Below are 24,172 nucleotides of genomic sequence, written 5' to 3' on the forward strand. Positions count from 1 at the left end.
GGTGTGCATTAAGCGTGCTTGGTGGAGGCTGTGAGGTACCCTGGTGGGGTACCCTGCGGTAGCGCAGCGTGAGGTGTGTACGGGACCGCTGGGGGGGGGGGGATCACCGCCAGGCTCACCGGGCTGCGCTAATTAACACCGCTACGTCTTCTTCTGTGCCGGCTATTAGCATAACCGCAGCACTGTTCCAGCATTTTATCCACCTGCCTTTTTATCCAAATATAGCCGCGCAGATCTATACGTGAGCTTTCATGTCTGACGGGTTATTGATGTTCTTCTGGTGTCCTGCTGTTATTCCGTTGCTATGAATGAAGCCGGCTGAGCTTCATGGTATGAAAAATGCCCGATTTTGACGTATGAATGAATGAGGCTGTTGTTTTTTTGGCTGTTATTCCTGGGATTTGAGCCTGAATATGTTTAATTTATTTTTTATTTTTCTGGGGCTCATATTATTGTTTCTGGTAAAGTAATGTCAAAGATCAGTACTGCATATTCATTACTGAAACTGAGTGGACAGCATCCCACTGTGCTGCTCTTGGCTAAAAAAGCAAGCCTTTGCATTTTTGATTAAGGTCCTGCATGATCGGTCCTCCAGAATATTCAGATTCTATCATTAACAAAGGCCAGCTCGCTCTGAGAAATGCATGCTGGGTACTCCCAGTGGACTGCCTGTGTTTGTCCATTTCTCAGAGGACTGGGTCAGTTCTCACAGGGCTGGGTCAGTTGTCACAGTACTGGGTCAGTTCTCACAGTGCTGGGTCAGTTCTCACAGGGTTTGGTCAGTTCTCGCCGGGTTTGGTCAGTTCTCACAGGGTTTGGTCAGTTCTCACAGGGCTGGGTCAGTTCTTACATGGCTGGGTCAGTCCTCACATGGTTTGGTCAGTTCTCATAGGGTTTGGTCAGTTATCTCCGGGTTTGGTTAGTTTTCACAGTGTTTGGTCAGTTATCACAGTGCTGGGTCAGTTCTCACAGTGCTGGGTCATTTGTCACAGGAGAACGCGCGTTGTGTCATGCGGACATGCTAGAAGCCCTGGGGTTGAGTCCTGACGCATTCCAGCAAGCAGTTTCGACACTGCCCGGTGTGTAAACTCAGAATAGACCCTTGTGAATATTGATGAGAGATGTTACATAACCGCAGTGCCAGCTCATCTCTGTGTATCTGCGCATAGACCCCCCTCAGCACACACACACACACATACACACACACACACACACACACACACAGCCAGCAGCAGCCTCAGGCCTTACGCATTACTGCTCTCATAAAATGTGGATCTGCGTTTGAAAATGGCCTGAGGTACCTTCAGGATGCGAAGCCTCTGAACCACGGCGGTGCTCAGACGTTTAGGGCTGGCATCTGCTCAAAATAAAGAAGGACGCCTGTGAAAAGTTAAGGATGGGAACTTTTTCTATCTCGGGGCAAGCGGGGGGGAAGTATGCTTCAGCATATGTTGGAGTCTATATGTGTCCATGCCAGCACCCGGCCGAGGTACAGCTGAATCGCTGGCAGAGAAGACTCATTTAGATACTGCTACAAATATTTCTGCTATGAAATATAAGCTGATGACATTGTGATGTGTGGTGTGAGCTGGTCCTCTGTTGCACGGCAACCTCGCTGCACGGATTCCGTGTTGGGTTGGGAGAGGTGTTGAGAGAAGCCTGGCGGTGTCCGAACCGCGGCTCCTCCGCTTCCCACGCGTTCCCATGTCCCGCCGGGGGCCGATTCCGGCATTCCGGACAGACAGGCGACGTTCCCAGGGCTCCTGAAGCCTGTTTACTTCGCCTGCACTGGCTGCCCTTATCACCTGTGTGTGTTCTGTGTGTTTACCCAGCATGCTGTTCTCAAGCAGGTACAAAGACTGATGCGTGCAGTAGTCTGTACCCCTGTCCTTTACAAGGTCAATGTCTCTTAAAGACAAAGATAAACAAATACGTTAAAAAGTGTGTGTATACAGTATGTGTCTGTGTGTGTGTGTGTGTGTGTGTGTGAAAATCTAAAGACAATAATATAAAGTATGGGTTCATAATATATATTAAATATTTGCTTGAACATCAAAGAACATCAAACCATGTCTGTTCTCCAGAAAACTGTTATGTGTGCCAGGTTAAGGTGTGACTTGGCACACTGGAATTACAACCATGACAAGGCAACTGTGGCTATAATCGTTACTGTTTAGTAAAATGTACATGCGTTTGTGTACGCCTGTGTGTGCACGTGTTTGTGTGCGTGTGTGTTTGTGTGTGTATGTGTGTATGCATGTGTGCATGTGTTTGTGTGAGTATGTGTGCGTGCGTACATCTGCGTGTGTGTGTGTGCATGTGTTTGTGTGTGTGTGTGTGTGTGTGTGTGTGTGTGTGTGTTTAGGGCAGGGCCTGTTGCTAATCCCACAGGAACCAGTGTAACTCCGCCCCAACTTCTCACAGTGACAGATACCGTGTCTCTGAACCCGGCTCCTGTTACAGCCGGTGTGCATATGCAGACCTGTTACCTCAGAATAACAGACAGCATAATCCTGCTGTAATCCCGTTAATTCTGCTCTCTCTGTTTCATATGACACTGCCAGTCACCCTGGTCTGCTGTCTTTTTAACCTTGAGCTTATTTATACTTTCAGTTTAGCAAAACCAACTTTTATGCATTGTTCCTGGCCCTCAGTCCTCCTAACGTCAAAGGAATAGCAGCCTTTAGTGACTTCAAAGAAAATTATTAAGATCCCATAGTATTTACTATAATATTTATTATATTTACTATAATATGTTTATGAGCAACAAAGAAGAAACATGCTCGAGTACAAGTATAATGAAATCGCGGCCCTTGAGGGCTGAGAACTACTGCTTTTCCACCCTCCCTTTACCTGGGAGTCAGGACAGTCTGGCCAATCAGTAGCCCTAATTACTGTACCTGGGAGAAAAGAAAACCAGGGTTGGATTTGGATTTGAGGGCCAGATTTGATGATCCCTACTGTAGTATGTGAACAAAGGATGACAGGATTTCACTTCTTTTGTCAGTTGAGTATATATTTTACTGCAGTTTGACATTAATACATCTGAAGTTTTCACTTTTTCACTTCTGCACATGACACACCTTTACAGGTCACAGATTACTCCACACCTTTTCTTGAGCACTTTCGGCTTGCTGACCTTTAATACAGGGATCTCAAACTCCAGTCCTGGAGAGCCACTGTCTCTGCTGCCTTTTTATCTCCTCTCAATCAGCAGCCATTTTAGGCCTTGGGAAAAAGGTATGTGGACTCTTTGGCCAACCAGTCAAGTGCAGGAACACCTCCAACACCAGCAGCACAGCGGTCCTCCAGGATTTGAGTTTGCGATCCCTGCTTTCATGTCTCACCCCTGAAACTGTCCCTGGTGACCACAATCCAGCCCGGAGATCTGATTGGCCCTCAGCAGTGAGATGGGTAATGATGACATCACAATGTGACACCTCAGGAAGATCAGGCAGTCACACAGCTGAGTGCTCGCTCAAACGTTTGAGCCATCACGTTCACACAGAGATGAACGCTCTCCTCCTTTGGGATAAAATTAACCCGTGAGGCCTATTAATAGAGTGGGAAGACTTTCAGTTCCTTCAGTTCTTGTATCTGTCTGCAGAGACGGTCCCCAGGAGGGTTCTGAGCACAATGCAGGCTGACAGGGATGGCTTTGGACCTTCCTCTGTAGGGAGACTGGGGGTGGTAATGGTTTATCAAACGTTGTGTCAGGACTGATGCCCCCTCAGGCAGGGAACAGGGACACGTCCCATGCCTTTGGAGGAGACCCTCTTGAAGCTGGACGGGGGACATGGTTCTTTGGATCATCAGTCTTTGGATCTGTTAGAAGCTCTGTCCAGTCTGATCTGAGTAGATCTGTCAGCCCTTTTTACTGTGCATGGCTATGAATATCTCCGCTCAGCTGACAGTCCCCGGGGAAACGTCAGCTCAATGAGAACGGATTGTAAAATACAGAGACACGACACACGGGTGTAAAGTAGACAGCACATGGCTGCCTGTTAATTTACGTAACAGTATATTTTTTTAAAATGTTTTTTTATTTTATTTTAATCAAAGTCAGTGTTCTCAAACTAATTTCAATTAGCAGTAGAGATTGTTAGTACCTATTTATTATCTTTTCGCGCTAATTATTCATATTGCACACAGTATATGAATATTTTTTCTTCTCTGTAAGGCAGTTGGAGAAATTGAGCAACTTGCAGCATAACAGTATGTGAATTTCACAAGTATCTCTGCAGATACTGAACTTGGACAGCACATTGACAGTACCAGGGTTTGCTGGTATTGTTTTTATACAAAATGGCCTCAGTGATCCAGTAGCATGTTGATTTTTGATTACCTGACAGAGCACAGTAAATGGGTGTAAATATTTAGCCGTGAGAAACACTGAAAGTCGAAGTCAGCAAGTACGCTCGCTGAGAGAGCTGCCCGGGTCGTAAGATTCTGGGATTTTCACACAGACAATCGATGGGCTGACTGGTTTGTTGCCTCAGATTCATTTTGCATTTCTCCCCCGTCTATGCTTCCAGCAGCAGTCACACCCTGTTAAACAGCTGCCAAACGCAATAACCTGAGGGAAATTGTCACAGGTAGTCACCATGTTTACAATACTCTCAACGGCACTTTCACATGCGGCGAAATGGCAGAAATGTCTTTGTATCTTTGGAAAAAAAACAATACCTACATTAAAAAAACAATACCTCTTGGCTTTCATCTTGCATGCTATTTGTGATCATAATGGCCCTGTTTCATTTGTCATTTTAGGCTGTAGCTGCTGCATATAATTGAGTTCTCGTGCCTGGCAAGGCTTCAGTGAACCTTTAATTATTTGTTTAACAAAATGAAGTCACTGTCTGCACATCCACGTGTAGCCAAAGCACACGGGGTTAGTTCCATATCCGTGTGCGAACACTCAGTGAAGAAGCCAGGGCAATGCAAGCTTCTGTCAGAGTTCATTATTAAAGACATTCCTTCATGGTCTCGGTCCTGCTTGTTTTTCTGCGATGATAACTATCTTTACTGCAGTGAATGACCTCAGCTTCGTAGGTTTAAGTTGTGTGTACTAGATATTCAGAACAGACATGTTGAAGGAACCTAAACAGTGAAGATCTGGCAGAAAGCTGTATTGTGGGAATCCAGTTGTAGTTGAAAAGTCACTGTGGCTAAATGTGTTGCATAGCACTCAGCTGCCGTATGCACCGCGAGGTAGTTACTGTCCCGATATATTGTTTTTATGCTCTTTACATCAATAGTACTATATGAGATCATCTCCAAATCATATATGCATAGTGTTATCGCCCTCATGTGGACCATGTTGGAACTAAAATGAATCTGAAAATGTGTTTTCCTGTTTGAGGAGCACTGATGATGTATTGTTTCTTTCCTTCTTCACATGTGGTTACTGAATTGTTGTGGTAAAATGTGTTATAAATGTATTTTTTATTTTTGTCAAATGAGAGCACATTTAAAACCTTGTTAGTGGGAAATCAAAAATCCATGTTTTTGTATGCCTTCTTTGTTGCAGGTCATTAACATTTGAACCCACTTCCACTTCTTGTACAGGATATGACTTAACATCCATTGTGACATCACTCACCCTTTGGCAGACACTCTTCCTGTTTGACGGCCGAATCGTAGTACCTCTGACGGCCTTCGTTTTGATTGGCCTCTGACCTTTCATTTGACCTTCACTAAGCCTCTTCCTCTTCCCTGTTCACTCCTGTGCCTGAGGACCCCTGTGTGCGGCTGTCCTTCATTGTGCCTGTCTGAGTCCCCAGCTGCGCTCCCTTACTGTAGGTAGTGTCCGTCTCCACCTCCTTTTACAGCTGCACGCCCTCACCAGAAGAGGCTGGATTCACTGTCTTTTACCCCAGTAAAGAGCCCTTAAAGCCCCTTTACCCCAGTAGAAATGCCCTTATAGAACCCTTTCAGTGTGCAATGTACCAACAACATAGGACAGAATTGGCAATATTGCCTTTGAAATCTCATTACTTGTCCATTTATAAAATGCATAAACTGTAGAACAAAAATATAAAACATTAGTTTAAGTGGTAAATATAAAAATAAAAAATTGTGAATTGGCACTTCAGTCATATATACAGTGAAAACTTCTATTTGGGTGTCACGCATTTTCATATCCATTCTACATTATCATCTTAACAATGCTCACAATTTATCTGTTTGTAACAACTGTGTAGATGGTGCCGACCTGTCTATTTTTATTTTATATTAGATTAAAGAAAATAAGTTAGGCTTGTGTGGAATTGCAAGTCTATAAATCTTGCAAGTCTGGAGATGGAATTGTTATGGAGGTCCATGCGGAACTGTTGGACTTTGTTCTCTGGCTCAAGTGGTGTAGAACCTCAGTGAATCTAACCTGGCATGACTGTGTGTGATGACATGAAGCCTGGAGAACCTTCCAGAACCTCTCTGAAGGAGAACCTGGGGAACTCTATGGAACCTCTTTGTACTGGAGCATTTGGTATCCTCCACTGAGCTGCGTGTCCTATGAGAGTCAGTGTTAACCAGTGCTAACCCAGAAGGTTGGTGGTTCAAGCCCTGGAGTAGCCACAATAAAATGTAGTTGTTGGGCCCATGAGCAAGGCCATTTACCCCACATTGCTCTAGGGGGATTGTCCCCTACTTAATCTAATCAACTGTAAGTCACTATTGATAAAATGTCAGATAAATTATTCACAAATAATTTATTTAAGCAACATGCTCACCCTTTCTCAGTACATTGTGACTCAGGGGTAACCAGCACCCAGCATCAGTTTGTCAGTCACTGGAGCTGATTAATGGATAATTAGCCTGTCGTTTAGCGCCCTGTTCCAGCCACCAGCTGTACATAATTTATCATCCGGAGCATTGAGATTTCACCTCAAAACGTGACATTATGCACTGGAGTGGAAGTCGCAGATGAAGTGGAGGATAACTTTTGCTTCATTTATCTTGAATTGTTTGTGGAAATAGTTTTGCCCATCCTCCATGTTAACACCACTAATACCACTTCACTTCATCCGCCTGCATTTTGTTTTGTATATAAATGTGGGAACTCACATTATTTTACATTTTTTCATCATCACCATAAATGTTTGTTCGGTATGGCATGGGTAATTCAGCCAAGCAACAAGTCCATTGTTGCTTCTGTGAGGTGAATGCATGTATTGTTTTGTTGATGTGATAACATTACTAACAATGTATTGCAATACCATTAATTTTCTTTTGATGGGGATTTCAAAACACGACAAAGTGGACCCATTAAATGGATGTTTAATTGTGTCTGTTTGAGGTGAATTGTACCCTGCATGTTTTGTGTTTGTAAAGTGTGTCCCGAACGTGCCGTTTTTGGTAATTCTCGGCGATTACCTTTCTCTGCGAGCTGAGGAAGAGTGTGACTGTGATGAAGAGTGCTGACTGTATGCTGTCCTTCCGCAGGCCTGCTGGGGTGAGGAAGAGGAGGCAGACAGTAACGGGAGCGGGGCGTTGTGTCTGCAGGTGGAGCACGCTGGGATACGTACCTACTACTTCAGTGCTGATACTGTGGAGGAGCAGGAGGACTGGGTGGAGGTCATGAGCGAGGCCGCAAGGGTCATCGTTCCGCCTGCGCAAAGGTGTGTGTGTGTGTGTGAGAGAGTGTGTGCGCGTGTGTGTGTGTGAGAGAGAGAGTGTGTGTGTGTGTGTGTGTGTGTGAGAGAGTGTGTGCGTGTGTGTGTGTGAGAGAGAGAGAGAGTGTGTGTGTGTGTGAGAGAGAGAGTGTGTGTGTGAGAAAGAGTGTGTGTCTTCCCCCCCCCCCCGCGCAGATGTCTTTGTGTGTGCATGTGCATGTGTGTGAGAGAGAGAAAGAGAGTGTGTGTGTGTATGTGTGTGAACTTCCATGTATATCCACGTGTGTAGTTTTTCCTGCAAGGTACTTTCTTTGCATTCTTTGCAAAAAGGCTCTCTTTGCATTACAAATACACAGTTATATAAGAGAATACTATTACCCATATGTATAGTTCATCCTTGAGGCCAATCTCCATTACATGGTTTGGTGAGAATGGCTATTGTTAGCAACCATTCAGCATAAGCCTTCAGTTGGTTTTTAGGGTGGAAACAATATCTGACAGCATGGCAGTGTACAGGAAACACATCTTTACACTCCTCCCCCTCCCGTAGGAACGATTCGGAAAACATCCCTCCGTCCGGCCAGAACAACGGCATGGTTGCTAAGGGGGCGGAGCCCGTCTCCCGCGGCGAAGCCGACGGCCAGCGGACGGAGCCCCTGGAGGTCAAACGCGAGGTCAACGGCGTGGTCGCCCCGGAAACCGCCACCCCGCCCACCCCTCCCCCGTCCACGGCCCCTCCCTCAGACTGCAGGGACGGGGGTGACAGGGGCCCGACCCCCCAGCCCAACGGCTGGGCCAACCACGGCAGCGCCCCTCCCGGCCCTCCCCAGGAGCCCCAGGAGCCCCAGGAGCCCCAAGTGGGCCGGGAGGGCCGGGAGCACGTGGTCCTGCGGCGGGGCTTCGTGCCCCGGACCCAGCCTGAGAGGCAGGCCCAGAGGAAGAGCTCCATGACCCAGCTGCAGCAGTGGGTCAACCAGCGCAGGGCCGTTGGCCTGCAGGAGGACCTGCGCAGGTGACTGGGGCTGGGAGGGAGGGGCTTCACCATGAAGCTGGTCTAGCTGGGTATGAGCTGGTCAACCAGCTAGTGCTGGTAGCTTGTCTGAGCTGGTTGCTGGACAAACAGCTACCAGCTGTTTCAAAACATAAAACATGAACATGCATACGCTTGTGCTGGTCAAACCATGTCAAGCTGGGGGCTGGTCTGAACTGGTCAATCGGCTACCAGCTGTTTCAAAACCCAGCTTGAGCTGTTTTTTCAGCAGGGTACGTACAGCTATAAAAACCCTGGGGTCATATTCAGATGCTTGCTTTTTATCCGGAAACCTTGACAATTAATCATTGACTTTCAGTCATTGACACTTACATTTAGTTTAATTAGACTAAATTATGGCTGTAATTCAAACTATAGCCCCAGGTGGTATCAATATACAGTACTGTATAGCCATCAATGCTTTACATGTGCATTAAATCCTCAAATCTAAATGGCCCAGAGGAAAATGGGCCATACTTATACAAATAATTTCCTTTATGAGTTTATTGCAGTTGAGAAAGTATAACCTCCAGCCTGCACCCTGCAGTATAATTATAGCTCTATAAAATGCATAAGGATTTTTAAAGTGTTTATGATGAAATAACAGATTATACTTTATCTGCTAATACTAATAATTCTGTTTATGGGTTTATTTCAGTTGATATGGTACAGCCTTTGGTATAATTTTATCTCTAATTGCATAAGTATATTTTAAGTGTTGACGATGAAGTAAGAGATTATAGCTTACCCTGCTGAAAAAACTGTTCCAGTTAGTAGCTGGTTGACCAGTTCACATCTTCTCCACACTCAACACGGTTTAACCAACTTAAGCCTTTTATTTTTATTTAGCTGATGCTTTTATCCAAAGCTACTTATGGTCGATAGATTAAACAGGGGGCTATCCCCCCTGGAGTAATGTGGGGTTAAGGGCCTAGCTCAAGGGCCCGACAGCTGTGTGGATCTTATTGTGGCTACACAAACCTTCCAGGTCCCAGTTGTGTACCTTTCCACTGCGTGACAGGCTTTTGAAATCGTTTTGAAACTGCTGGTAGCTGGTCATTTCAAGCTTGTCCTAGCTGGATTTTACCCCTGGGTGTCTGTCCCTTTCATTAAATTTTCATGTTATGCCTCTGTCTCTATTGCAGCCCTTCCCGGTACTACACAGTGAACCGGGGTGTCACGGCGGACTACTATGGGGTGTACGGGAGTCCCCAGTTCGTGGAGGAGTATCCTCTGTACCCCCCTGGGGTTCGGCCGGACAGCATCTGCTCGGTGTCGGGGGGCTTCGACAGACTGCCCCCCCGCTGGACCTCGGAGGAGAGGCGTCGCTCTCTGCGGGACGGGTCCGTGTACCCCCGGGACCCCCCCTGGGCGATGTCCCCGACTCAGCCCCCCGGATACTACACCCAGCTGGAGTCGGCCCAGAATTCCATGCGCCGGCTGTCCCTGCAGCCCCGGTCCCGCTCCGTGCCCCGGTCCCCCTCGGCCTGCTCCCAGGGGCCCTACTCCCCCGGCCCCCGCACCTTCGCCTCCCCCCTGCGCTCCCCCAGCACGCGCTTCGACAGGTGCGGTCCCGGCCGGATGCGAGAGGACGTCATCTACGCCGATCCTTCCGTCTACGGCATCAGGAGGTCCGTCAGCTCACCCAAGGTACTCCGCCCGCTCCTGACTACACGCCTCTTTGCTCCTAAATGTTCACCTGCTGCAGTGGTCTGAAAGGTCCCGTATTGTGGAAAATGAGATTTCCCTTGCTGTGTCGATTCTTCATTATGGAAGTTGAAAGTGCTGTAAAAACACGGTGAAAGTATCTAAACGCACAGTGCCCAAAGAAAGCTGTACCTTAATTTCACTCTAGCAGTAAAAACTCCCTGCATTTGACTTTGGGATTGGCAGTGTGTGCAGACTACTGGATGATATGCACCTGGTTCAAATAATAACAGCTTCAGTTTATTTACATTTCAAGTGTGGTGAGCTGTTATTTTTTCTTATCCCTGCAATAGATAATGAAAAAATACCCTTGAGAGCTCCTTCCCCTGAGATTGCCAGGATGTGACTGAAACTGATGTTTTACCCACAGCGGTTATTTTTCACGCGATGCTTTCATTTCCTGCCTGACCGATTGCTGCTCTGCTTCCTGTTTCAGTACGAGTATCCAGGAGAGAGACGATCCATGAGCCCGGGAATGTACCACTACAACTACCCCGTCTCCCCCTCTCTGCATGATAAGATGGTATGTCCCAATACTTCACCATAGAAAGTTAACCCCTGAACACTTGGATAATGTGGACCATTGGACACTGGTCTACATCCTGCCCCCTGTTAGAGGACTTCATGTCCTCTGCAGCTGTAGGGGTGATTTGGTCCCTCTGTGGTTTTGGGGTTGGTTGTGTCTCTGGTATCTCCGGTTAGAGCTTGCTGTCATTGCAGTGTTTCACTGGTGTGGTTAGGGGTGCAGGGGTGAATGTGGAGGTTGGTTTATGCAAGGCTGTCTGTGGGAGAGTCTGAGTCTCATTGGGCATGGCTGTTGGAGTTGGTTTGAGTGAGTATGGGTGTGCCTTTGGGATTGGGTATTATTCCCAGTTTGAGTCTTTGTGCATGCTATTGTCATTCTGTAGATGTGTGTGTGGCTCTGTGAAAGTGGATGTGACTCAATTGAAGTAGGTGTGGCTATGTGAAAGTGGGTGTGGTTATGAGAAGGTGGGAATGGCTCTATGGATGTGAGTGTGTCTTTGTGGATGTGGGCATGGCTCTATGGATGTGAGTGTGTCTTTGTGGATGTTGGCATGGCTCTATGGATGTGAGTGTGTCTTTGTGGATGTGGGCATGGCTCTATGGATGTGAGTGTGGCTTTGTGGATGTGGGCATGGCTCTATGGATGTGAGTGTGGCTTTGTGGATGTGGGCATGGCTCTATGGATGTGAGTGTGGCTTTGTGGATGTGGGCATGGCTTGATCGGAGACTGTTGCATGGTTGTGAGGCTTCTTGCGGTGGCGGTTCGCTGCTGTTTCTGTGGGTGTGGTTTCGGGTTGCCTCTCCGCGCGGCGGTGTTCTCAGACTCCGCCCACAGTGAGCCTGCTTCTCTTCCCTCTGTCCCCTCTGCTACCGCCCCCCCTCCCCCCGCGTGCCCCAGGAGGACATTTTAGACCTGCAGCTGCAGAGGAACCTGGAGTACCTGGACCGGCAGGTGGGTGTGTGTGTCCCTTACCCTCCTAGTCCCGCTCCAGAGGGTCTGCCACGGAATGTCACTTCCACTGCAATTCCCAGGAAGGCTGCACGTACTGTACGGCCTTCAGGTTAACTTGGCTTGGCTTGCGCTCAAATTAAGGCCTTGACCCCAAACTCGGTTCTCCGATCGCAGTTCTCGATCACAGTGAAGGCGAGGTCTTGAATGAGAGAGCTGTCTTCATTTGTTCGTGTTTGTTTGTTCGGTTGACACCAGTGTCCAGGGGAACGAATCAGGACTTGACAGGAGCATTTGAGGTGAAGAGTATTGCCACAGTTGTAACAGCAGCAGTGTCCAGCCAGGAAGTCAGACCCTGAGAAGAGGCCAGGATTCTAACCACCTACTGGCCAATTCTCCCTTTAAAGAAACTCACATTTAGGAATATACATGATTCGCTACGGGGTCAAAGATATGTAATCCGGCCCTTGTCCATTGTGACAGATCTGACGTGGTTTGGGTTTAAAGTATGCACAAGACTCATATAAAGCGTTTTTTCTGACCTCGCTGAATTCTGTAGTTAAACCTCAGGGCAATTACGGTCACTGAAATGCTAACAAGTTATGACAAGCCAAGAAAACCTTATTAAGGGCTACATGACCCTGCAGCCAGAAAGGAACTAAAACAAGTGAACTGGACTGCGGTGGACTTCTGGGAGTTAGGGAGGGGATGTAGAGAGACTGCATGGCGTAACTGTAAATTATACATGGCTAGTGTCTGTGTAATTGGACTCTTCGGTGCTTGGGGCCAAGGTAAGCGCAGTTAACTGAATGCCTAATGATCAGGAGGGGGTGGGCGGGCGGGGGTCATGGCGAAAGGACTTCAAAATGGACTGACTCTGGGGTGCGTGTTTTTGACTACACCCCTCCCTCTCTCCTCCTTTCCTCTCTGCTTCCCTCTGTTTCACTGCATGACACTGTGTAAACCCTGTATGACCCAAGCCCCACAGCCACACTGCTCTCTCACTGATGTGTCCCAGTACCTCTGTGTGACTAGGAGCGATGACCACTGGGTATCAGTGTAAAGGAATAAAGGAAATTAGGAGGACCCATTTTCCTCTGGATCCTTTAGATTTGAGGATTATTTAATGCACATCTAAGATTGGCCATTAATGAAGGACATCTATTTTTTTTCTGTCAGTAGAATGTGCTTTAAACTTCTCATTTACAGCACAAAACTGATTGATCATGAATTCAACTGTAATTTTCCAGTAAAAGTCAATAAGTGTTTGATGGCGAACCCAAGGAAACATTTAGTTTGACATACCCCTTGTGAGTTCAATAGTGATGGCCCTTAAAATGTGCAGTGCGTTCAGAAAAAGACTGTCCCTTAGTGTTTACATTTTTCACACGGTGGCCCAAGTTGCCTTTTTAACTGTGTAGAGGCTAAGAGGAAATTGAATGTCAAGTTCTCCGGTGAAGGATGAGAGGACACTCCCCCCACGGGGTTTAAAGGGGGTTAAATCAGTGACACAGGCCCCTCTGGCCAGGCGGCGGAGCCTGGAGATTGACAGAAGGTGTGTTTCACGCCCAGGTGACAGAGGGAGATCATCTGATCAGCATGGTCACCAGAATGGTGGAGAATTCCTCACCCAGAGCAAAGCTCTACTCGCAAGTAAGAGAGGAGCAGGAGACACAGAGAAGCAGGCTTGGTCCCCCCCCGCCTCCCCGAAACGCACTCCCAAAGTCATACGATCCAGTCCTGAGGGTGGGGGGGTACCCACCCACAGCTGTTCACTGCACTGCAGCAGGGCACAGCGTCTCAGTTTAGTTGTTCGATGAAGCATAGGTGAATTAAACCTTCAGATGAATAATAGATTTCCTTTTTTTGAATTATTCAACTTGTGACAAAATGGAGGCCTTTGCATATTTTTTCAGAAATATTTTTCTGGAAAGATCACTGGACTCATTGGAGCAGGACGTCACACCTCCAGTCCTAGCAGGTCTGAGGGGAATGTGTCGAGTGTTTGTGGAATACATAAATAGGCTCTGCTCAGCCCTGCTTTCAAAGACAGGGTCAGGAGTCCCTGAGGCCTCTCAACCCCAGACAAAGCCTGCGTCTCTCTGCTCTCTGTCGATGTAGCATGGGAATGCTAGACCGTATGTTAGATCCATACACCCTCGGCACAGATTTTCCTTTTTTCATCCGATGGCAGTTTGAGTTATCTGGTGGTTTATTGCCTTTGATGTCACATGATCACGTTCTCACGTTTTTTTTGAAGCCTGGCTTTGTTGATGTTGCACTGCCCCATCACACACCCACGCCACCCCCCGCCCTGGTTGCTCCCTCCTTGCCAAACCACCACCACCACCACCCTGTTGCATCTTGGTGTAATCAGACCTGGGTCAAATATGTAATTGTTTTGAATTCAAATACTTTTCTGTGCTCGCTTGATCTTGCCTGGTGCAATTGAGCTAACCATGAGGACCAGAAGGTTCCGATTGGCCAGAGTCAGTAAAGCTTCAAAAGGTATTTGAGTCCACAACAATTATGTTGACCCAAATATATTGACCCAGGTGTGGCTGTGATGCATGTGTCCTTCATTCCAACCCACAGAAGGGTAAAGGTTAAAGGGCAAGGCAGCATTGGAGGGTGGCTCAGTCATCTTTAAACATGGTTCCTTCACAATTAATTTTTTCCTCCTTGTTTGATTTTTGGATAGTTAAACTCTGATTATAACATAAACAGTTCTTCTTTTTACTGAAGATCCTTTGTTCGTACTTAATCGTCATCACATTAGTTTGCTATTTTCTCAATTCTTATGGAAAAATCACATTTTGTAAAGATTGCAGAGCGGAGACAAAGAAACACAGCTGGGAATATCAGGAGTGTGGTTTCTGGGTGCTGTCAGTCAGTCACGTGCTTTTATTCTTCCTGCAGGCACCACCATTCCACGACATCTACAGAGACATGCACCCAGCATTTAAGGCCAACGAGATGGAGATCAACGTAAGACTCCCCTCCTTTGGCTCTCTTTACTGCAGCTGAGGGAGTGTGATACCAGGGCATTTCACATGCCTACCGTTTATACTCTCACTCAATATTTAATATCATCAAATTTCACTTCACACAGTGCCCATGTATCTCTGTTCTTCTTCACAAGTATTTATTTCCAAGGTTATAAATATGTCCCTGCGTGCTTCAAAGAACTGACATTTTGAAAGGATAAGAAGTGGACCATTTGTCATTTGGTGTGACTGAAAATATTCCTCTTATCTCCACCCGTACTGTATCATTTTCAATCTCTTTTCCTCCCTGCCTTTATGTTTATTTCTGTCTCTGTTTTATTTTCCTTTCTTCTTCTTCTCTGGTTTTAATGCAGAAACTGCTGGGCCGACTGTGTGAACAGAACAGGATACTGAAGGATCAGGAGGCTGTGGTCCACCGTCTGCGACTGGACAAGGTAACCCATCCTCTCTGACCTCTGACCTCTAGTGGCCTCTCACCTGTCACCTTTCCTCAGTTGCTAAAAAGCACACAAACACAATGGAATTTTGTTCTCTAGACATCTTAAATTAGGGGTTTCAAACTCCACTCCCAGGGGGCTGCAGTATCTGCTGGTTTTTGTGATCTCCTTTCAACAAACAGCCAGTTTAGGCCTTTGAAGCAAGGTGTGTAGACTCTTTAGCCAGTCCATGACTTAAATTACTTGCTCACTTACAGCAAGTGAAGGCCTCAAGCTGGTTTTGAAATGGCTGATAGCAGCTTGACCAGCTCAAACCAGCTCCCCACTCAACATGGTTTGGCCAGTCAAGCCATGTTTTGTTAATTTTGAGCTGGTTCATTGCTGGATTTTCCAGCAGGGAGGAACACATGAAAAAGCAGCAGACACAGCGGCCCTCCAGGTTTTGAGCTTGAGAGGCCACCCCTAATTCAGTAAGACCACATTCCTCCTCACCCCCGGGCTGGCTTTGCTGTGCTGTTCTCAGGACAGTCTGGAGGGGGCGCTGGTCTCCACTCATCAGGAACTGGATCTGTACCGAGCTCAGCCCACACTGACTGACAAGCTGCAGCTGAAGAAGGAGTCCCTGCAGAACCAGCTCATCAACATCCGGGGAGAGCTCTCTCAGGCCTCCAGCGTGAGTCTTTGGGACATCGCAGAGGCACTGCGGTGCCTGGTACACGTCTTGCAATGAGGCTTCAACCTGGTTTAGACTTCCTCACACAATCCTTTCCACCGGTGTCGTGAGACAGAAAGTGTTGCACGATGTTTTGCATTTGTACTTAGGCAAAGGCCTGCGGGAGGGTTCTGTTGTCTCTATGGTAACGAGGCACCAATCTGCTGATGTTTACATTTGGGAAGACTTGAAGGTGCCTGGTTGAAAAAAAAAAAAAAATCCATCTGGATGTTCAACCAACACTGCGTGGCAAAGTATGACGTTGTCGTCGACATTAAATTCTAGTGGTGCGCAACTCTGAGAAATAGTGTTGTGCAAACATTTTTTCCATTGAAAACATCTTTAATATATGACTGCATACCAGTGTTAATGTGTGGTTATTTGCTTTACTGTCACCTTCCCATCACCTTTGACCAGTCTGGCCCTTCTCCTCTGACATTTCTCATTAACAACATATTTTTGCTCGCAGAACTGCTGCTCACTTGATGTTTTTTGTTTCTTGCACAATTCTCTGCAAACTCTTTTTGCGTGAAAATCAGTTCAGCAGTTTCTGAGATACTCAAACAATCATTCCAAGTCACTTGGATCACATTTCTTCCCCATTCTGACTTTTGATCTGGACGACAGCTAGTCTTGACCATGTTTGCATGCTTTTATGTATTTAGTTGCTGCCACATGATTGGCTGATTAAATATTTGCATTAACCAGCTGGTGTTTAGGTCTACCTAAGAAATTACTCACTGGGTGTATACTGATTACTGAAGTAATTAAAGTTGCTTAAGTACCTTGCTCAAGGGTCCTATCTAGGATTCAACCTTGAGGGTACAAGCTCAGTTAACCTTCATACTTCACTGCTTTGAGGATCCCTGGCTGTTGAAACCAGAAGGTATCCTTTTTTGTGGCTTTAGGCTCTGACCACCACCAGGATGGAGTTTGAAGCGCTGGAAGACGAGGTCAACGCAGTCCATGGTGACCTCTGGGAACAGCTGAATGCTGGTGGGCAGGTATGTAGACACCCCTCTGTTATCAGGACCCCAGTCATGCTCCTGCCGGTATATCAAACACTGTGTAACTGGAGTACTAATTCCTCCAGTGACATTATGTGATGTTTATTACAATATTTCAGAAGGTCTATCAATCATACCACAACACATACCACATCACCGGAATCAAATAATCATTATGAGCCTCCAGCAATCCCTGTTCTGTTTTGATAAATTAGGATATTTCTGCTATGTTGAAATTAAAATCAATTCAATACCTATTCCATATAATCAAATGCAACACTGAATTTATTGCTCTGGTAGGCTGAGCACAGCTCGCCTGCACTTAAGTCAAAGGTTTTTAGGATCAATAATTAAAGCAGCGTGCATTATTCATCCGTCATCATTAATGCAAAGGCACAATATTCATGTTGGTCATGGCCGGGTTTGTGGGGCTCAATAATGCATGAGCGAGCGTGGTTCTGTCGGTAAAAGACGGGCCCTGTTCTCAATGGGGCTCTTCAGGGGCCCAAACAATGCCAGCGCAGATGGAGATGTTTTAGGAAGCAGGGCTTGTGTGGGCAGGACAGGAAACGGCGCTGTATGCTCCGAGCATGCGCTCGTGCGGTTCTCTCCAGAGACAACGGGAGTTGTTCCCCCATTCTAGGGTATTCTCTGCCAATAATTCCTGCCTTTGGAACTTCTAACTGACATTTTGAAAAAGTCAGAAAAGTAGGTGTCATAAAAATTTAAATAGGGTAATTTGATACGATTTTTGAATTGTAGATTCAGAGTACTTTTAGGGTGTCTGTCATTTTGATCTATGAAGAACTGCCCTGGGTTTTGCTGTGTTTAAAGCACAATATCTCAAAACTACTCAGAATGCAGATAGAACATTAGAATCAGGAAGATCAGGAATGGTACAAGTTTACTATTCTGTTTCACAATTTAGTTCCAAAATGGTGGACAGTTGAAGAAAATAGTTTTTGTGGGTATAGCAATGGGTCTGGTAAAACTGTACACAGGCACACGTGCACGTATGGTTTTACTAGACACGTTGCTGTACCTGCAATTCCACTATTCTGTTTTTTAGATGATTTCCAAGAGAGTGGACAGTTAAAATAAATGTGTCGGCATAGCAATGTGTTTGATAGAATCGTATGTGAGTGGTGTGTGTATGTGCATGGGTGTTCTGTATATGCAAGCAAGTGTGTGAGCACGCTATTTCAGTAGCTGAAAGTGGGCAGAAAAATTGAAGCCTTAGTAACTGGACACAACTCAATCCAATTTACAGTGTAGCCCTTTGCAGGATGCCTTTAGCCAAGGTGACTTTCAAAAAGTGAATTTTACATGGTAAACCAAAACTACAGAGCTAAGAGCTTCCACAACAGAGTTCAACAGAGTTCACAACTTTGTTCACCTGTTAGATAGCCGGATAACCCAGGACCACCCCCAAATCTGGAACATGGACTGAAGTACAAAGAACTGCTCTGGGTTTTACTCAGTGCAGTTATCTGGCTTACTCAGTTATCCTGTTTGTGAAACAGACACCAGGAGCGATTTCATCTTCACTAAGCCGACAGTATCTTAACTCTTCCACTTTGTAGAATGAGCTACTGCAGAGACATCTTCATAAGGAGTTCTGGAGGATCCAGGACGTGCTGGAGGGACTGCAGAAGAACAACCCATCACGAGGCACAGACACTGCCAAGCACAGAGGTACTGACACCATCAGACACAGATGCTGACATATGAACAGTACTGACACCATCAGACACAGAGATACTGACATGCAAACAGTACTGACTCTAACAGGCACAGACCAGAAGGTGGGGCTTGCAGTTTTTCAGTACACCATACACTATCTGCTCAAGTATTTAAATCAGAAAAATTACATATCTGACCCAGGTCTGATGAGTGTATAGAGGGCTGTCCCTGACTGATCTCTCTCTCTCTCTCTCCCAGTGACCAGTGGGGCTTCCGGCTCCTTCTGCACGAACAGTCCCGCCAGCCCTCTGAGCTCGGTCAGCCTCACCAGCCCCCTGAGCCCCTTCTCCCCCGTCTCAGGATCCCAGGCGTCCCCCACCAAACCGCTGAGCGCCGAGGTGAGCAGCCATGCATTACACTACAGTACACTGCTTTACATTACACGGCATTACACTGCTTTACATTCACTACAGTACACTGCTTTACATTACACGGCATTACACTGCTTTACATTCACTACAGTACACTGCTTTACATTACACGGCATTACACTGCTTTACATTCACTACAGTACACTGCTTTACACTGCAGTACACTGCTTTACATTACACGGCATTACACTGCAGTACTATGCTTTACATTACACTATACTACACCACATTACCTTACAGTAAGCTACATTACACTGTATTACATCCACTTGTGTGTGTGTGTGTGTGTGCGTGCGTGTGAGAGAGAGAGAGAGAGAGAGATAGAGAGAGAGAGAGAGAGAGAGAGAGAATGTGTGTGCTTACTGTCCATTCCTGCTAGTGTGACTGGATTTTTCACTATCCTCTGATCTAGAGCCAGACCCCTTGAAGAGGGAGCTCGTCATTATGACGCAAGCATAGCAAATGTTCATTTCAGGAAAATAAATTAGATAAAATAAAATCCCAGGTCTACATTTTCTGCAGACTGCATTGTACGACTAATGGAAATTGAATTAGGTGGTAAGTGCATGATGTTTCCGGATAGCTCTCTGTCCAATCAGTGTGTCCGAGGAGTACGACCTCGAGCTCACTGACGCCTGAGAGTTCCATTCCTCAAAGCCTTCCCATGATCCTCTGCTCTCTGCCTGGCTTCACCACACCTCCTAATGCACAGCGCTCTCTCTCCTGCCTCCTCCTCCTTCTCTCTCTCCTCTATCTTTTTCTTTCTCTCCCGCTCTTTTCTCTCTCCTCTCTATCCCTCTTCCTTCTCCCCCCTCTCTCCCTCTCTTGCCTATCACTCTCTCTCTCTCTCTCTCTCTCTCTTTCTCTCCTCTCGGTTGCTGTAGGATGTTGGGCCCCCGCGGCCCCCTCTCCCTAAATCCTACCTCCCCCTGGAGACCCCCTCCTCCCCCCTGCCCCCCTCCGTCCCCCCCCTGCCCTACGACAGCCCCGTCTGGCTCCACAGTGTGGGCCTGCTGTCGGGCAGCTCTGAGGACGCCTACACCAGGGAGACGCGCCGCCAACAGGTACCTCTGCCAAAGGTGGAGAGCCCCCACCTGTTCTCCACCCCCCAGGAGCTGCGGTCTCCCCCCACCCCCTCCCCCTTATAACCACCGGCCCCTTCCATTCACCCCCCTGCCCTCGTCACCCTCCATCCTGCCCAAACCACCCCTCCTCGTCTGCTGTTAACATTTCACCTCCTCCTCTTCCTCCTGCTGCTTCTCTTCCTCAACCTCCATCTCTGCGTCCCCTCTCCAATCATCAGGCTCCTGCCAGCTCAGCCCAGAAACCACAGACAGCGCTTCACTCTGTGAGAAAATGCTTTTATTTGTATAGTGTTTTTTACAGAAGGCTGTCTCAAAGATACTTTACATAGTAGCAGAACGGCAAACACCAGACCTGAACCCCCAAAATAGCAAAAATGAATCCAGGCGTCTGGCATTGGGTGAACCTTGTTCACACACTGTCCTTCACTGAGTCTCAAAGATGCAGTTTGGTTACAAAAAATTAGTTGATCAAATTGTACGACCATGGTCCATGGTCAGTACCAGTGATTTCAGCCTTAGAGTCTTGGCCTCTAAAGAATCCTTTTTCTGTGGTTCCTGGGTTCTGGGTTGTTTTTGGTTTTTTTTGTTACAGGGCGGCTGGAGGGGAGTCTTTACAGCCTTGGACGCCCCCCCCCCCCCATTTTCCCTGCTTGCTGTTCAGTGTCAGTAATGTGTTGTCTGCTCTGTGTATGGTGAACTTTATACTGAAATGCATTCAGGCATTGAAGTGGGCTACCTATACTATATTCCAAGTTATATTCTGCAGTGAATCTACTAATTCATCCTTTATAATTGGTATTTTAAACACAGTACAAAACTTCAGGGTTTAGGTAAATATAGCAAAGTGTAGCATCTGACCACTGAGTATAACTGTCAGAAGCACATTTTCCCTTGGATGGCGTGTTGGGAAGCCTGTTCTCAATGCCCTGGAGCTGTGTGTGTTTTTTTCGTGAGTCGTTCTTGTGCCAGCGATCATCGTCTGACACAGACGACGTCCTGCTCTGTCTTCCAGCACAAATTCAGTTTCCGCTCCGAGTCTTCGCCGGGGGAGAAGGCCAGCAGCAGTGACCGGCCAGAGTCAGAGCAGGAGCGCCAAGCCAACACAAACAAAGGTAATGCACAAAATCGACGTCTACCGTTGTGTCAGGCAAAGCCATTTCAAAAGCCCATTGGTGTGCCCATTGTTTCAAAAGCACACATTCCCATGAGCTACCCTGCTGTGAAATCAACTATTCCAGCTGGTCATAAGCTGGTATTGCTGGGTATGAGCTGGTCAACCAGCTAGTTTTGGCAGCTTGCCGGAGCTGGTCAATCAGATACACCTTGTTGAGCTTGAAGCTGGTCTGATCTGGTCAACCATCTACCAGCTGTTTCTTGTCAATAGGGTATCTTATTAGGACCATAGTTTTACACAACTCCTGTTGTCATCTGATCCACTGCTGTTCTTTGTGTCTTTGAGCAGTCGGTGTTGTCCCACCCCGGACAAAGTCCCCCACAGAGGAATCCTACGATCCAGTACCCCGCAGGAACGGCAAGGTCCCCAATGGACACATTACCAGGGTTCGTAATTACCAATAAATGTTTATTTAACGTATTTTTAATTAAGGCTGTACAACACTTTTGTCAAACTCAGTCATTTTTAATTGTGCTTGCTCAATAAACTTGAGTTTACTTGAATAGTTAAGCATTGAAAACATTTAAGAAAATGTGTACATGACTTCAGGCCCCAGTGTAGCCATGATAAGATCCATTCAGATGATAGGTCTGTTAACCCTGAATTGCTCCAGCGGGGATTATCCCCTGCTTAGTCTAATCAACTGTAAGGCGCTTTGGATAAATACCTGTAATGGATGGTGGCTGTACTGCACAGTGAGGAAGAGGGGGGTTGGGATGGGTCAGGTGATGGGACAGGTGATGGGACAGGTGATGGGTCAGGTGATGGGTCAGGTGATGGTCAGGTGATGGGTCAGGTGATGGGACAGGTGATGGGTCAGGTGACAGGTGTGGTAAGAGGCGGAGTGTTTCCGTGTGGGTCCCAGGAGAGGCCGAAGAGCGCGGTGTTCCCGGCGGAGGTGAAGTCCCGGATGAGCGTGGAGGAGCAGAACGAGAGGATCCGCAGGAACCAGAGCAGCTCCATGAGGGACAAGCGGCGCAGCCTCAACCTGGGCTCAGACAGCTTCAAGCCCACCACCAACTACAGAGTGGTGCGTGTTCCCCGCACTCTCACGGATAAAGGCTTCTCTGGGTCATCTCCATAGCAGGAGTGGGCCATTCCAGTGTGTTTGCAGGTTTTTGCTCCCAAAAATGACCATGGCTAAATGAGCTAATTGGCTGTAAACACCAACACGAGTTCACTCGTAGATTAGATCACAGTAAAACGTTTCATATTGGCACACAAGAACAGTTTTTGCCTGTCATTCATGCACTTATCGTGAAATGTATCTAAAATGTCAGATGGTGTAAACATTAGGGTTAATTCAGTAATTAAGACTAGAAGTTGGATGAAAACCAGAGACTGATAGCGCCCCTGTTGCCCACCTCTGCCACAGAGGAACCCTTCTTAGTTCTTTACAGTCTATCATAGTTCTGAAGTATAAAAGCTCCCAGACAAAGAAGAAGAACCCTTCAACTAGATAGGGCCATTTCTTCTGAGAGTGCAGTGATGCACAGTGAGGTGTGATGAAGCAAAGACCCCATAACAGGTTACTGTGACAACACTCTCTGATGATGTAACCCTCAAATTCAAAATCACTGTTGCCCTTGGCTACGGGCGTTCTTGGCTTTAGCTGACTGGTAATGCGTTTGTCTGTGGAATTTTTGGTGTGAGTGAGAGGCCGGGTTTCAAATCCCACTTTGGGCTCAAACAAATCTCTGACTTGTGACACATACATGTGCCGAACCCGCATCAGGACACAGTACCGCCGCTCATGCTTAAGTGTGATTGGCCACAAGCCGAGCCCTGGCCCTTGCTGATTGGCCCCTTCTCTGCTCAGGTTCGGCGGAGGCTGACGGCCCACGAGGTCGACATCAAAGATCTGGAGGCGGCAGTGCGAGGGGAAGGTGTGGAGTCACCGCGGGAAGAGATCGCACGTCTGCGGCGACTGCAGCTGGAAACGGACTACAATACGGATATGAACAGAGAGGTGTGCTTCTCCCGCCGTGCCTGTGAGGCGTACCGGGCGCCCGGTTTATCACTCCAGCTTGACAATTGACCGGTTCTTGCTGGGTATGAGCTAGTCAACTAGCTAGAGCTGGTCTGAAGTGATAGCTTGTCAACCAGCTACCAGCTACCAGCTGTTTCAAAACCTACCTTGAGCTGTATTTTTCAGTTGAGAACTTTAATGATAACAATAATTATTTAACCTTTTCTTCTGTCATTTTGTGAAAGAGATTACCTTGAAATCTGCAGCCATTTTCAAAAACATTGCATGGCTCTACACTTGACAGGCATATGAAATTAGAGCTTAAATAGGTTGATCAATGGCCAAAGACCAAACTGGGCGATGTGGATGATGTTAGCTGTGGCTGCTCTGTGCTCACTGATACGTTTGACCAATAAAACCACTGGGCTGAATTTTATTTTATCGTAGAACACGCTTACGTATCTCCTGACCTCAGTCTTCCTCCCGATCCACAGCTGTCAGCGCCGGACAAGGTTCTGATTTCCGAGCGGTATCTGGAGATCGAGCCGAGCGCCCCCCTCAGCCCGGAGGAGCTCAGAGAGAAGGAGAAGAAGGTGGAGAGGATCAAGACACTCATCGCCAAATCCAAGTACGGCCTGTTCCTACCCCCTTCCTTCTCCTCCTGAACTCTGTATCAATTAATGGCAACACTAAGTAGGCCACATCTGGCAGGAGAAAGTTGATCAACTATATTTGATGAGAGGTCTATGATTTGCATAGTTATACAGTACTAACTATATTGAAGCTTTATGAGTGACAGTTGACCGTATTGGACAAGGTGGCTGAGGCGGCCATTTTCAGTT

The 24,172-nt window shown here is 47.0% G+C and overlaps 1 protein-coding gene across 5 annotated transcripts in view; it reads left to right on the forward strand.

Annotated features, from left to right (window-relative positions):
* The window catches only part of plekha6 (pleckstrin homology domain containing, family A member 6), a 96,269-nt gene that overhangs the window by 65,983 nt on the left and 6,114 nt on the right, over nt 1-24,172 (forward strand). For all 5 annotated transcript variants that reach the window (XM_061219728.1, XM_061219727.1, XM_061219729.1 and 2 more), the window contains 15 exons: nt 7,444-7,619; nt 8,164-8,625; nt 9,789-10,293; nt 10,787-10,873; nt 14,744-14,812; nt 15,186-15,266; nt 15,793-15,942; nt 16,890-16,985; nt 18,572-18,683; nt 18,930-19,069; nt 21,200-21,299; nt 21,650-21,747; nt 22,227-22,391; nt 23,181-23,330; nt 23,825-23,958. In XM_061219728.1, the coding sequence (XP_061075712.1) occupies nt 7,444-7,619; nt 8,164-8,625; nt 9,789-10,293; nt 10,787-10,873; nt 14,744-14,812; nt 15,186-15,266; nt 15,793-15,942; nt 16,890-16,985; nt 18,572-18,683; nt 18,930-19,069; nt 21,200-21,299; nt 21,650-21,747; nt 22,227-22,391; nt 23,181-23,330; nt 23,825-23,958 (2,525 nt within the window). The remainder of the gene's footprint in view (nt 1-7,443; nt 7,620-8,163; nt 8,626-9,788; nt 10,294-10,786; nt 10,874-14,743; nt 14,813-15,185; nt 15,267-15,792; nt 15,943-16,889; nt 16,986-18,571; nt 18,684-18,929; nt 19,070-21,199; nt 21,300-21,649; nt 21,748-22,226; nt 22,392-23,180; nt 23,331-23,824; nt 23,959-24,172) is intronic.

Source organism: Conger conger, chromosome 14, assembly GCF_963514075.1.
Source record: "Conger conger chromosome 14, fConCon1.1, whole genome shotgun sequence".
NCBI classification, from domain to species: domain Eukaryota; kingdom Metazoa; phylum Chordata; class Actinopteri; order Anguilliformes; family Congridae; genus Conger; species Conger conger.